The sequence below is a fragment of the Fundulus heteroclitus genome, chromosome 10, assembly GCF_011125445.2.
Source record: "Fundulus heteroclitus isolate FHET01 chromosome 10, MU-UCD_Fhet_4.1, whole genome shotgun sequence".
In the NCBI taxonomy this organism is placed as follows: domain Eukaryota; kingdom Metazoa; phylum Chordata; class Actinopteri; order Cyprinodontiformes; family Fundulidae; genus Fundulus; species Fundulus heteroclitus.
The window spans coordinates 5,747,947-5,763,873 of NC_046370.1; the positions used below are offsets into that span (position 1 = coordinate 5,747,947).

At 40.9% G+C, this 15,927-nt stretch overlaps 1 protein-coding gene across 2 annotated transcripts in view; it reads left to right on the top strand.

The window, feature by feature from the left end:
* Positions 1–15,927, top strand: part of LOC105919682 (BRCA1 DNA repair associated) — a 38,353-nt gene that overhangs the window by 19,135 nt on the left and 3,291 nt on the right. For both annotated transcript variants that reach the window (XM_012855051.3, XM_021312035.2), the window contains exons 15-20: positions 1,783–1,860; positions 1,972–2,012; positions 2,504–2,587; positions 7,440–7,497; positions 13,137–13,210; positions 14,211–14,271. In XM_012855051.3, the coding sequence (XP_012710505.2) occupies positions 1,783–1,860; positions 1,972–2,012; positions 2,504–2,587; positions 7,440–7,497; positions 13,137–13,210; positions 14,211–14,271 (396 nt within the window). The remainder of the gene's footprint in view (positions 1–1,782; positions 1,861–1,971; positions 2,013–2,503; positions 2,588–7,439; positions 7,498–13,136; positions 13,211–14,210; positions 14,272–15,927) is intronic.

Here is a 15,927-nt window from a genome sequence, read left to right on the forward strand (position 1 = left end):
ACAGTCGTCTGCATTGCTGATGGCTTTGCAGCAATCCCTCATACTGAGCATGCATGAGGCGACAGTGGAGAGGAAAACTCCCCTTTAACAGGGAGGAGAACCTCCAGCAGAAACAGGCTCAGTGTGAACGCTCATCTGCCTCGACCCACTGGGGGTTAGCGTACTTTCTATGTGAGAGAAATGTATATGAAGTATTGACAGCAGTGGCTGCTTTAGTGTCTTCATTTTAGGAAATTAACAATAAAGCAGCTAAACTTAGAGTCAAGTCTAAGTGATGAAAGAGAGCACATACAGGTAGCTGCAGTAAAAGGTCTGCCAGTCATTATGTCTATGAAAGACAGGGCCCAGTCATCATCTGGAGACGGAGAACGTGAAGTTGAAAAATTAAACCAATGGAGTACAGCGCATTTTGAATGCTGTTGATTATAGCTCGTACAGAGAAATCAAAATACGGATCAAATTTGTATCAGCAAGTCAACCACAGATGTCTGGTCAATGCGTCTCTGCCTCACATTGTTTAGTGATGCTCTTGGTATTTGCAGACTCAGCAGTGTTAAACAAATGGGCCTGTGAAAAATAGCATAGCTCCATGCTAATTTGCTCCCATAGAAATAAAAAAATAAGAGGGAAAACAGCTGCAGAAGGTCCTGCAAGATAAATGAGCTTCTGGGTGGTTAAAAGGTTGATTTTAGATGCTGATTGTTGGTCACTGTGGTGGCTGAATTTTCTGTTTCCGTCTCAGACCGCCTTCAGTTTTTGGGGAAATTAAATGTGGATGATGTCATTAGGAAGACATCTGCATACGGTGACGGCCCAAAGTGGCTGTAATTGTAGATGCGGTGTTCTTAAACCAGCTATATTCACAGCCCACCAAAGCACTCTGCAGCTAAAACAGATTTAGAGGAGGCCGGAGAGTATATATATATATATATATATATATATATATATATATATATATATATATATATCTATATATATATATATATATATATATATATATATCTATATATCTATATCTATATATATATATAGAGCTATTCATATAGCTATCTCTCTCGCTCTCTCTCTAGCTCTCGCGCTCCGCTCTCGCTCTATCTCTCGCTCTCTCTCTCGCTCTCGCTCCCGCTCTCGCTTCTCTCTCTCGCTCTCTCTCGCTCTCTCTCTCTCTCTCTCTCTCTCTCTCTCGCTCTCTCGCTCTCTCTCGCTCTCTCGCTCTCTCGCTCTCTCTCTCGCTCTCTCTCTCGCTCTCTCGCTCTCTCTCTCGCTCTCTCTCTCGCTCTCGCTCTCGCTCTCGCTCTCTCTCTCTCTCTCTCGCTCTCGCTCTCTCTCGCTCCTCGCTCTCGCTCTCTCTCGCTCTCTCTCTCTCTCTCTCTCTCTCTCCGCTCTCTCTCATCTCGCTCTCTCTCTCTCTCTCTCTCCCTCTCTCTCGCTCTCTCTCTCTCTCTCTCTCTCGCTCTCTCTCGCTCTCTCTCGCTCCTCTCTCTCCTCTCTCGCTCTCGCTTCTCGCGCTCTCGCTCTACTCTCTCTCCTCTAGCGCGCGCGCGCGCTCTCTCTCTCGCTCTCGCGCTCTCTCTCTCTCTCTCTCTCTATCTCTTCTCTCTCTCTCATCTCTCGCTCTCTCGCTCTCCTATCTCTCGCGCGCGCTATCTCTCTCATCTCTCTCTCTCTCGAGAGAGAGAGAGAGAGAGATATATATATATATATCTAGATAGATAGATAGATAGATGCTCTTGCACGTCTTTTCTGAAGATAATTTATTGTTTCTGTTCGTCTCCCTGACAGATGACCAGCTGGTCTGTGAGCGAACGCTGAAATACTTCCTTGGAATCGCGGGCAGAAAGTGGGTGGTCAGCTTCCAGTGTAAGTAGGACTCAACTTTATCGTCCACCTGCACCAAAACGATTACCCTGATAAAAGCAAAGTGATGCGAACTGGGCATGAAGACAAGAATATGTTCTGCATTTCCTGCAGGGATTTCCGAATGCTTCAAACAAAGGAAAGTCCTGGAAGAGGTAAGCTTCACTGCGCGCTCCCCGGGTTTGTGCATCTCTGTTACATCCATGTACATGTCTGTGTTGAATTAGGTCCGCGTGATGAATCTCTCCGCGGGCTTCGCAGTGATAGCCCATACATTATTTAGCGTCCATTAATTTTGGAGATTGCAGCAACTTGTTCTTTGATAGGCCCGTGTAATCTCTTTGCCAGGCTTTGTTTAGCATCGCCATCAATTTGAAGCTATTTTCATGCATCAAATGCTGTGTTGGAGGGGAAAAACACTGCGTTATGAGACAGACGCTGCCAAAATGAAGAATGGGGGGAGTAAAACTGCACAAATATGGCTGACCGCAGGAAAAATAAAAGAACAAACAATCATTTATTTACCTTTAGATTTTGTGTCAGACAGAATAAATGCTTTATTTATTAGATTACATTTATAGGGATTTTTTTTTTACCCAGACTGAGCTTTATGTCCACTTGTTGAACTTATTTTGCTTTTCTACAGAGTTTATTTGAAGTGAGAGGCGACGTGGTGAACGGGCCCAACCACCAGGGGCCCTTGAGAGCCCGTACCACAGGGGACAGTAATGTAAGTGATAAAATTATACTTTATTTATTATATATTGTCCCTTTTTTCACCGTTTAAGATTTGTGAGTTTATTAAAACGATTTTTTTTGTGCACCTGGTAAATCTCAAGAGCTCAACAGTTAGATTTAGGAAGGAATAAAACACCTTTAGTTTATTCATCTTTATAAGTTATATTGAGTTTAAAACCTTTTACCTACGTAGACAAAAAACAAAATGGTGCTTTGGACAAATATTTTTTGAAGATGGCTGTAAAATGGTGAGGAAATGGCCTGAATCTGAGAGCTTTGGTCACTTTTCGTTTAATTTTCTAAGATCTCGTTAATGAATATTTCATAATATATGGTAATATTAGCTGTTTAAAAGAAGAAAATAACAAACAGATTTGTTTTTTCATGGCTTTTATTAGAATAAATGTGTTGCTCATGAAGTTTTGAGTTTATATTTGTAAATCTAAAAGTGAAAGGGAAAGTTGATATAAAGGTGTAAAAATGGATCATCAATTTCAAATCACATTGTTTTTGCACATGAATTCTTGACTTGTCAATTAAAATGGGAAACTATTGAGTATGAGGGGCAAAAGTGTTAATTTGCAGTCTTTTTCTTGTTCCTTTATTTGAAAGACAAAAAGTTGAATTTCTGGAAAAACTAAATGATTTATATTTTAACGCCCTCCTTTACTTTCAGATTATTGGTATTTTTTTCCCTGATCACAAACTTTGATTTTAACAATTTGCATTTAATCCAGGATTCATCCACTCCAGAGTCATCTAAGGGTCAACTTTTTCACTGACGTGAGTTTAAATAGTTTAAAAGTGCTGACTCAGAATCCAGCCTCAGCGCTGTGGTGTTACATCACACGGGATAAACGAATAATAAAAACAATGATAAATAAAAAACATAAGTAGGCCAATTGTTTGGACCTATATGTCAATAATACTGGAAAAAGTCTAATGCAATGCGTAGAGTACAAATGCAGGTCTTGTTTTTGTTAGTTAATTTGTTTGTGTGTCTTTTTTAGCTTAATTAAATAATTGGTAAATAGATGTGTCAATAAAAATACAGTTCTTTTATGCAGGCGAACTGACACAGATACATCAAGGTGATAGATGGAGGCATGGGGGGTTTGAACCCTGAACTCTTTTTATCTTTGCATTTTGGGATATTTGACCCTTTTTAAAAATACTATTTGTACATGTGCATAAAAGATTGAAAAGTCTATTTACATATGTGGAGATTTGGACTTTAACTCTATTGTATAAAATTAGTTGATGCCCACTTTGTTTCGGTTTTGGCTCTTAATTTCCCAGCCCCAGTAAAGCACAGACCAAGAGGGAGAGATTCACAAACCATAATCCGCTTTTAATTGCGACTTTAGGATTTTTACACTTTCTTTATGGGCAGGATTGAGACTTAAAACTATTTGCAATTAAGCTAAATATTGTATAACGACAAAACTATTTTTTTTTTTTCTTTTTTGGCAGAATAAATGGCTCTGTCTCATTACTCGCAGCCCTCCCACCTTAAACCAAACATCAAGAGTAAACTTCAGCTGATCTCCGTCTGCACTAGAAGTATTTTCTTTTAAAATTCAATATTAAAACCTCCCCCATAGCAGTGGTTCTCTGACCTTTTGCTCTTTATTTTTTTTTTTTTTTTTGCTCCTACAAGCTGCTACTTGTCATTTTGATGATGCATAATTACACGTTTTAGAGTTTAGTAAATTGTGTTTGACTCAGAAAACGGCGGAGAAGGCGGACTGGATGAGAGACGAGCAACTATTAGCTCCTCTGTGCCCTTCTGTGTGAGGGTGGAAGAGCAGGGGATGCTTTTTTGTCATTTTGCTAATAAGAGAGATGGTGTACTCATAATTCCCTCTCAAATCTCCTGCCGGCTGGATCCATCTTAGAGTGCTGGACTCCAAAAGCACTCGTATTAAGATGCACTTCAGCTGCAAATTGTGGCAGCGCTGTCAGCCAAAAAACAGAGCCGTGTTTGGAGATGAAGTACAGCTTTTCCTTTTTTCACCCCATATATCAACTCTCACTTCATTCACCCCTATGTCTAACATCATTTTCTGCCTCAGTTCATTTTTATCAGATCATCCGCCTTGCTTTAAACCCCAGATTATCAGATGTGGTGAACAGGCTACAGCCCGTCCTCATGTTAACACCTCCAACTTGTCAACAACAATCATTAGAGGCTAAATGGTTCAGCGTTTTTTTTTATTTTTTCGTTTAAAGATCTTCTAGTTTGATCACACAGAACCATCTAAAGCTACGAAGACGATCACAAGCAGCACTTGTTTCATCCTGTTGCACCAGCCGCTTCGCTCACACCCTGTCGTGAAGCTAATTGTGTTTTTCCTCTGCGTGTAAAATCAGCGGGGCCGCCCGCCTCCGTTGCCACTGAGGGGGAAAATTGGAAATGGCTCGGATGTCACGTTGGTCGTATTCCTCCCCTTTGAAATGCCTCCCCTAATTGAATTAGCTTGTAAGTTCAGGCTTATATAAGTGACTCAAATCAAACGCCGGCACTTTGAATGCGACTGACGCGTCGTGCTTTTCATATTCACCGTCTTTCAGCCGGACCGGTGCGGCAAGGTGTCTGCAGGCAGAACACGGATACAATGCCTTGCACTTTTTAGCATTTTTTTCACCTTGCAACCACGGACGTCAATGTGTTTTATTGGGATTTATTTTAATTAATATTATTTTTATTATTAGCAACACTAAGTAACACTACGGAAGAGGATTAGGGCCACTCAAAAAAAGAAAAGTCTACTAAATTCTGACTTTTTTTCTCAGAATTCTGACTTTTTTCTCAGAATTCTGAGATTAAAGTCAGAATTCTGTCTATTTTCTCAGAATTCTGACTTTTTTCTCAGAATTCTGACTTTTTTTCTCAGAATTACTGAGAAAAAAGTCAGAATTCTGAGAAAATAGACAGAATTCTGACTTTAATCTCAGAATTCTGAGAAAAAAGTCAGAATTCTGAGAAAAAAGTCAGAATTCTCAGGAAAAAAGTCAGAATTCTCAGGAAAAAAGTCAGAATTCTCAGGAAAAAAGTCAGAATTTCTTAGATTAAAGTCAGAATTCTGAGGAAAAAAGTCAGAATTCTGAGGAAAAAAGTCAGAATTCTGAGGAAAAAAGTCAGAATTTCTTAGATTAAAGTCAGAATTCTGAGGAAAAAAAGTCAGAATTCTGAGAAAAAAGTCAGAATTCTGAGGAAAAAAGTCAGAATTCTGAGGAAAAAAGTCAGAATTCTGAGAAAAAAGTCAGAATTGGGTAGACTTTTTTTTTTTTTTTTTTTTGAGTTGCCCTAATCCTCTTCCGTATAACACCTAATTCAGGAGTTGAAAAGGATAAATACAATAAAATAAAGAAAAAACTGGCCTGCAGTTTGGAGTATGGCTCTTCCAGCTTTGTACATATAGAAACTAAAGATAATTTTTTTTTTTTGCCCGATCATCTTTGCAGAGTACCTCATTCTCACTCATATTTCAGGTGTTGCTACCTCAGATTTCCACTTGCTTTATGTCTAGGCTTTGACTAGGCCACTCTAAAACATGAATTATATTAGATTATCTGGCTTTCTCCCAGGATTGTTTTGCATTTGTCTTCAGTCGCTCCATCATTTCTGACCAGCTTTCCTTTCCCTGCTGTACTAAATTCATCCCCACAGCACCATGCTGCCACCGCCGTGCTTCCCAGCAGGAATGGGTCTCATAAGACCAAAGCACTTTCTAAACATGACTTTTTTAGGTGTTTTTTTCCCCTACTAATTTACATGTGTTGTAAATTTCAGCAATACCTCCAGAGTTGTCTGCATGCTCAGTCCGTCAGTTTAGGTGGATGGCTGCATCCTGCAAGGCTGGCAGCGGCGCGACGCGCTTTTCATCATCAGATAATGGATTGAACCGTGCTCTGTGAGATGCATTAGATTTCCAGGTGTTGTTTTACAAAAGTTTTCCCTGTTATCTCTGACCTTTCTGCTGTGTACCGTGATCTTCACAATGCTTTTGTTTGTTCACTAATGTTCCCCAGCAAAGCTCTGAGGCCTCCGCAGAAGAGCGGGATTGATGCAGGCTGACTATTTGCTCATTTCTTGCTTTGGTTTTTATTTTGAAGCTGCAGAGTCAAAAAATACAAATGTACCTTACATTTTATTTGTAGAGCACGCTGAAGCCGGCGTCTAAATTAAAGATCGGTTGTGGAAACACGGTTTTTTGTCACTACACCGCTCTGAGTAATGATCCAATACCAACAAAAGGAGAGGCGTGACACTTTCTCCTTCTCTATTTTATCTTTCAAGCACTTCCATCCAGCATGACACTGTGAACAAGGCGTTAACGCGATCGTGGCTGCTTCAAGGAAACGAGTTTATATTCCCATTTTCCAGCTTCCCCTATGGACCCAGAGAGTAATAAAACATTGCGTCTCTGGTTTTCTCTGTGCACTTTGCAGCGTGATATTACCTCGACGAAGGTGGCACTTTGACTCATCCCTGAATTTACAGCATTACCGTGGGAGCGAAAAGTGAACAAGGTCTAGAGGCTTCGTTTTTTTTTTTTTTTAAACCTTGAGCGAGGAGGAGTTTGGGCTTTAATTTGCAGGATAAGCTCAGAAGTGTTTTAGCTGTGCCGGCGTAACCCTTCACACAGGTGAAGGGTTCAGAAACACACTCCGTGACGGTAATGGAAGTAAGCACCGCTCTCACACGCCACCGCTGAATAGTGTCTGAAGGTTAAAATTACTTTGCTAATGTCCCCGACTATAGGAAGTTTTTGCAGTTTTTGCAGACGTTTCACTGTTTTTATTTAGTTTTTAACAGCGTTTTTTCTTTCTGTCTTCAGCTGCTCATGAAGGGCTACAAGATCTGCTTCAAGGGAGCTTTTACAGACATGACGACAGGTAAAGGTCAACGCTTGAAGCTGATGTTTGACTGTTTGATTAATGCAGAGGACTGAATGTGGCATCCATCCATCCATCCATCCATCTATCCCTCGGTCCTTTTTTCCATCCATCCATCAATCGGTCCTTTTTTCCATCCATCCATCAATCGGTCCTTTTTTCCATCCATCCATCAATCGGTCCTTTTGGCCATCCATCCATCCATCGGTCCTTTTTTCCATCCATCCATCCATCCATCCATATGTCCTTTTTTCCATCCATCCATCCATCCATCCATCCATCCATCCATTGGTCCTTTTTTCCATCCATCCATCCATCCATCCATCCATCCATCCATCCATCCATCCATCTGTCCTTTTTTCCATCCATCCATCCATCTGTCCTTTTTTCCATCCATCCATCAATCGGTCCTTTTTTCCATCCATCCATCCATCCATCCATCCATCCATCCATCCATCCATCCATCCATCCATCCATCCATCCATCCATCCATCGGTCCTTTTTTCCATCCATCCATCAATCGGTCCTTTTGGCCATCCATCCATCCATCGGTCCTTTTTTCCATCCATCCATCCATCCATCCATCCATATGTCCTTTTTTCCATCCATCCATCCATCCATCGGTCCTTTTTTCCATCCATCCATCCATCCATCCATCGGTCCTTTTTTCCATCCATCCATCCATCCATCCATTGGTCCTTTTTTCCATCCATCCATCTGTCCTTTTTTCCATCCATCCATCCATCCATCTGTCCTTTTTTCCATCCATCCATCCATCCATTGGTCCTTTTTTCCATCCATCCATCCATCTGTCCTTTTTTCCATCCATCCATCAATCGGTCCTTTTTTCCATCCATCCATCCATCCATCCATCCATCCATTGGTCCTTTTTTCCATCCATCCATCCATCCATCCATTGGTCCTTTTTTCCATCCATCCATCCATCTGTCCTTTTTCCATCCATCCATCCATCCATCTGTCCTTTTTTCCATCCATCCATCCATCAATCGGTCCTTTTTTCCATCCATCCATCCATCCATCCATCCATCCATCCATACATAGGTCCTTTTTTCCATCCATCCATCCATACATAGGTCCTTTTTTCCATCCATCCATCCGTCCATCGGTCCTTTTTTCCTTCCTTCCTTCCTTCCTTCCTTCCATCCATCCATTGGTCCTTTTTTCCATCCATCCATCCATTGGTCCTTTTTTCCATCCATCCATCCATCCATCAATCGGTCCTTTTTTCCATCCATCCATCAATCGGTCCTTTTTTCCATCCATCCATCAATCGGTCCTTTTGGCCATCCATCCATCCATCGGTCCTTTTTTCCATCCATCCATCCATCCATCCATCCATATGTCCTTTTTTCCATCCATCCATCCATCCATCCATCCATTGGTCCTTTTTATCCATCCATCCATCCATCCATCCATCTGTCCTTTTTTCCATCCATCCATCCATCCATCCATCCATCTGTCCTTTTTTCCATCCATCCATCCATCGGTCCTTTTTTCCATCCATCCATCTATCCATCCATCCATCCATCCATCCATCGGTCCTTTTTTCCATCCATCCATCAATCGGTCCTTTTGGCCATCAATCACCTCCATCGGTCCTTTTTCCATCCATCCATCCATCCATCCTATCCTCCATCCATTCCATTGTCCTTTTTCCATCCATCCATCCATCGGTCCTTTTTTCCATCCATCCATCCATCCATCCATCCATCCATCGGTCCTTTTTTCCATCCATCCATCCATCCCATTGGTCCTTTTTCCATCCATTCCATCCATCCATCCATCCATCCATCTGTCCTTTTTTCCATCCATCCATCCATCGGTCCTTTTTTCCATCCATCCATCCATCCATTGGTCCTTTTTTCCATCCATCCATCCATCCATCCATCTGTCCTTTTTTCCATCCATCCATCAATCGGGTCCCTGTTTTCCATCCATCCCATCCATCCATCCATCACTTCCATTGGTCCTTTTTCCATCCATCCATCCAGCCATTGGTCCTTTTTTTCCATCCATCCATCTGTCATTGTTTCCATCCATCCATCATCAATCCATCCATCCAGTGTCCTTTTTTCCAGCCATCCATCCATTCAATCGGTCCTTTTTTCCATCCATCCATCAATCCATCCATCCATACATAGGTCCTTTCCATCCATCCATCCATACATAGGTCCTTTTTTCAATCAATACATCAGTCAATCGGGCCATTTTTCCTTCCGGCATTCTTCCTTCCTTCCCCTCCTTTCCTTCCCTTTCATCCATCCATTGGTCTTTTTTTCCATCATCAATCCATTGGGTCCTTTTTTCCCATCCATCCATCCATCCATCCATCTGTCCTTTTTTCCATCCATCCATCCATCCATTGGTCCTTTTTTCCATCCATCCATCCATCCATTGGTCCTTTTTTCCATCCATCCATCCATACATCCATTGGTCCTTTTTTCCATCCATCCATCCATCCATCCATCCATCCATCTGTCCTTTTTCCATCCATCCATCCATCCATCAATCAGTCCTTTTTTCCATCCATCCGTCCATCGGTCCTTTTTTCCTTCCTTCCTTCCTTCCTTCCTTCCTTCCTTCCTTCCTTCCTTCCTTCCATCCATCCATCTGTCCTTTTTTCCATCCATCCATCCATCCATCCATCCATCCATCTGTCCTTTTTCATCCATCCATCCATCCATCCATTGGGGCCTTTAATCCATCCATCATCCATCCATCCATGGTCCTTTTTTTCCTCCATCCGTCCCCATCCAGCCTGGTCCTTTTTTCCATCAATCATCCATCACCATTCCATTCCATCATCCATGCCATCCATCCATCCATCCATACCATCACTGGTCCTTTTTGCCATTCCATCCATCCATCCATCCATCAATCAGTCCTTTTTTCCATCCATCCGTCCATCGGTCCTTTTTTCCTTCCTTCCTTCCTTCCTTCCTTCCTTCCTTCCTTCCTTCCTTCCTTCCATCCATCCATCTGTCCTTTTTTCCATCCATCCATCCATCCATCCATCCATCCATCCATCCATCCATCTGTCCTTTTTCCATCCATCCATCCATCCATCCATTGGGCCTTTATCCATCCATCCATCCATCGGTCCTTTCTCTCCATCAATTCCTCCGTCGCTTTATCTGTCTTTCGTGTACCCACCTTTTTTTCCTTCAACTCTCTGTTTTGCAGGTTTCTTAATTTACAGCCTGATGTTCGCAGAAATCGTAGCCACAGGTTTAATAAACTTTAGGGCGTTTAAATGGAAAAATGTGTCTGGAATAGTATAGATCTGACCATAGAAAGGCTGCAGGAACCCTGTATAAATATTCATTAGGCTGCTTTTAAAGTTTCTCCACCATTGGTTGTCTCTCACATTGTAAACTAGAGCTGATCACAGTAATCCCTTTTCTTTAAACAGAAGTGAAATAACCTACATGATGCCTAATTGGAGGTAATGAATACCGTTTGAACCTCAGGCTCAAGAGTTTTACTATTTATCAGCCACTTTGCCAGCACTGACATTGCAGCTAATATCACGGTTCCTGTCGTCACAACGTTTTATCTCGAACTACAGGAGAGACATTATTCATTTATTTATTTTTGTTCAGATTTGTGAATATTTCAAAACCTAATGTGCCGCCGCCGTCCTGCCAGAATATGGTTCTCACAAGTGTGAAGAATCCACAGGAACCAATCAGGAATACAAACAGATTTCTTACGTTATATGTTCTGCAGACGATCTGTTGCTGTTTGCTTCAGGGATGCCATCCACAGCGGCCTCCATCTTTGCTCGGGCATCGACAGAATCAAACTAGCAAGGTTGAATCTATCACAACTATAAACCTTGCTCTCTCTCTCATCTTCAATGTATTCTTCTTGTGTTCTTCAATGAAAAGGTGCAATGGGCAGGTGTGGACGTTATGATCTGTTTCAAGACACCCGTCCGCAACACGGTTTACAAATTCTTGCCGTTTACCATTATTCTGTGCATCCTTAGTGCCAGTTGTGACACCGGAGACATTTTTGATAATTTTTCTTCTCAAAATAGCTCAAGCTTGGTCAGACCGGATGGACAGCATTTGTTAAACATCTATTTTCAAGTGCTGCCACGGATTCTCAATTAGATTAAGGTCTGGACTTTGACTAGGCCATTTTAACACATGATTTCATTCCACTCTACCTCCGGCTGTATGTTGAGTTTCGTTTTCCTGCTGGAGGGTGAACATCCAACTCAGTCTCAAGTCTTTTGCAGCATCTAACAGGTTTTCTTCTAGGGTTGCCCTCTTAAGTCTGTGAGGCAGACACCCTGTCTACCCTGTTTCCTTTTTGACAAAGCTTATAGTTAGAGTGGCTCATGTTACCCTGAGCTACCTCTATAGTTATGCTGCTATAGGCTTAGGCTACTGAAGGACAACAGGGTTTATTTTTCTATTTTTCTCACTCTGAGTTCTACCGTTCTTCAAATTTGCATTGTTTGTCATCATTTCAGCTTTAAACTTTTTTTGTTTTCCCTCTTTTTCTTCTTCATATTAGGTACACCTGGTCTGGCGTTCTGTTAACTGTGACATCATCCAGAGAAGACGGCTCACCCGCTACTACCATCTAATGTAGAACAGATTACTAGATCAATGTGTGCTTCTGTGCTTTTTTGTCTCTCTTGTTGTGTCTCTGCTCTGTCTTCTGTAACCCCCAGTCGGTCGAGGCAGAAGACCGTTCATACTGAGCCCGGTTCTGCCGGAGGTTTTTCCTTCCCGTTAATGGGGAGTTTTTCTTCCCACTGTCGCTTCATGCTTGCTCAGTATGAGGGATTGCTGCAAAGCTATGGACAATGCAGACGACTCTCCCTGTAGCTCTACGCTTCTCCAGGAGTGAATGCTGCTTGTCGGGACTTTGATGCAATTAACTGGTTCCCTTATATAGGATTTTTTTTTTTTTTTTTTGACTAATCTGAATATTCTGACCCAATCTGTATAATCTGATTGATTTTGATTTTGTAAAGTGCCTTGAGTAGCTTCCTGTGTACTACTTTGTGTCGGTCTTTCACATGAGAGTCAATAAAATACATTGAAATCATATATATATATATATATATATATATATATATATATATATATATATATCACGGGGCTGGGTCACAGGGAGTTGCTTGAGCCCAGCATCATGGCTTTTTCTTTAGATTTCAGTTTCCTTCCACCTGTGCCTGTTAAAATGCTCCAGCAGCGTCCTCCTGCTGCTTCCTGGATCGATGAAGCTTTGCTAATGGGGTGACATCTGCCAGCTTGCATGAGTAACTTAAAGACTTTCTTAAACAAAACAAAAACACGAGGGTGGAATCTGCTTTCTTCAGCCAAACTGGATTCCATGCAACATTTAACCCTGAACTATACAAATCAGCAGGTTTATGCAGTTATATTCTATAATATTAACTCCTTTTTTTTTCTCTCTAAGCCAAGTTGTACAGGTGTTGACTGCTAGTGTGCCCTGTGTTGACCCTTTTTCTGTCTCTGATCAAAAGAAGTCCAGTTTTTTTTTTCCCCCTCAGGGTTGAAATGATGAAAGCAGAATGAAATGCTGGAGCATTTCTTGATAAATGAACCGTTTGCCATGTTTGTGTATTTTCTAAGATGAGATGGAGTTGATGGTGGAGTTGTGTGGAGCCACCGTCGTCAAAGATCCACTTCTCCTTGACGAGAAGCAGGTAAGAGTGTGTCTCTCTTTCCCACTTCATAAAATAAAAAAAATAACCTTTATGTTGTGCTTTCTTTTTAAAACCCTGGTTCTTTACCTTTAAAATATTTCAGTTTGTTTCTTATTTAACCCGTGTTTTATCTGCTTTCTGAATCAGAATTAAACCTTATAATGTAAAGCGATTTGTACAAATTTGTTTTAAGACATGCATTAGTAGTTTTTATTTGTCTAGTAAATTTGACTATTTCATTTAAAATAAACCCATTACTGTAGCATTGTTCTGGATTTGCAACACTTTTGATATTTTGTTTTTAAATGTGAGTTAAATATTGACGAAACATTCTTCCTGCAGTGCCGTCTCATTAATTCATAAGAAACGGTTAACTAAGATATTTCATTTTATATGGCTTGCTGAGCCACCACCCATGTTAAAGATTTGTGAAAAGCCTTAAAATAAAATCAGCTTTTATTGTTGCTGCGGGATTCTACAAAAAAAATACATTAATTACTGTAAGTATTGGTTTCATGTGTTTTATGTATGAAAAAAGTATTTGGAAAAGTCCTTCTGCCTATTTTTGTATATATTTTGTATATTTTTACCTTTAATATGTTGTGTTGAATATGTAGACAACAGAAACAAGCAGCTGTGAGAGGAAAGGGAGCCTTATAACAACTCCCTACCTCCTATTTTCCTCCTGTTTATTGCAAAGAAGCCTGTTTTTCTTATTACACCTCCCAAAATGGGAAAGACAAGAAAACATAGCATTGCTCATTTTCAGCAGTGATGAAATACTCAAAAGGAGATATCTACTCATCTTAATTTGCCCTTTTTCACAGCAATGATTAAAAAGTTACTGTGACGATTCGTTGATTTTAAGGCTTTTTATTCATCTTCACCAGGGGTGCCAATAGTTGTAGTGGTTTCTGTAAATAGATGAGCCGGCGCTAAGCACAAATATAAATATAATAGACAAAATATTTTATTTTTATGTTGTTGTTTTTTTCCACAGAGGTCCCAGCAGATCGTCATTGTACAGCCCAGATCTGATTCATCGTCCTCCTCATACAGCGGTGAGTCTCATCTGAAAGCAGAACCTTATTCTCACCCTTATTTTCTCAACCGGGGCCACAAATGAAACGCGCCGTGTGCTCAACCTCAGGTCCTCACACGTTCACGCGTCGCACCAACACGTTGCCAACACCTAAAGCGTGACGGGAGCATCAGCAGAGGTTGCGTAATCCAGGCAGAGGTTCAGCCAGAGGTTGTCCAGCTCACACAGCTGAAGATGGTCCAGAATGTCAGATATTAAAGACCTGGAGGAAAAAAAAAAAAAAAAAAAAAGACCAACACGTTTTACATTTCTTACTGAAGCGTTTATAATTGAGTCTTAGCCTCCTGGCTTGTAATCAGATTGATTCCCTCGCCTATGCTTACGTTTTATTGTGCCAGAAAAAAGCTGCGTTCACAAATCACTCACAACCACAAAGCGTACATCAGGGGTGTCAAACATACGGCCCGCGGGCCGAATCCGGCCCGCCGAACAATTTAGTCCGGCCCTGTGGCTAAAGGCATTATCATTATAAAAATGTGTCCTGTCTGGCAATGTGGCAATAAGAATTTTTGTCTTAATGCCAAAAAGATATCATCAGATTTTACTTTCACAAGTGGAGCAGTACTGCTTTTGCCATAGTGCTCTGCTTGATTTATGAATGTGAATAGTTTTATTATGATTCATGCGGGGAATATCTCAAATTATATGGACACTACAATGGGAAAGTAGTAGAGGAAAGAAAGAACAAGAAGAAAAAAGAAAAGGTGAAAGAAAGAGGAGATAAAAGGAAGAGAATGATAAAACAATTATTGAAAAAAAAAAACATGTACTTCGTTTAATTGAAAATATGCAGTTCCTATATTGTCCACGAGGGGCGCTGTGTTTTAATTAGCAGATTAAGCTTCAGGTGTGGAAAAATTTAAATAATTTCTTAATTTTTATCTGTTTGATGTATTTTGACATGCAGGACAGTGTTTTTAAGTTCCAAAAAATGTGAATAAGCGTTTTTCAACATTGTATAATCACTGTGATCAGTTCTTATGCATAATGCACTTAAGTAAATGTTTAACTGAGTAAAAGTTTTGTTGAAATTGTACATACTTCTCTTAAAAACGCTGAGGTTATTCATAATATATTGTGTAAAAGTGAAATTAATTTAATATAAAAATCAACAACAAGTCCACTTTTATTAGTTCTATTTAATCTTGCAATGAGTTTACACGTGTGGCCCTCTTGAGATCAGATTAAGCTGAATGCGGCCCCTAAACCAAAATGAGTTTGACACCCCTGGCGTACATGGTCCTAATGAACAGCTGGAAACGGCGTGAACCTTACCCTGTGGCTCTCAGTAATAAACCAGATTTGGGCCTGATGGCTGTGGAGGACTTTAAGGTGACACGTTTTTACCTCCCTTGTCATAAAGATAGAGAATTAGGGCGCTCTGGATGGAGACGGCTGTCCATTCTGCCTGAGGGGATCGCGCACGTGCGTAATGTCTGACAAGCAGCACTGAGGGATGTCTCTGGGTTTGTGGTTAAAATAATAAAGGTCTGCATTAGGGCGCGGCGTTCAGGTCAAGATTCCCGACATTTGTCAGCGAGCTAACGATCTAAAATGTCTGTTTTTGGGCTGCTGACAGGAGTTAAAAATGTTTTCGGCTGAACTGGTACGTCTC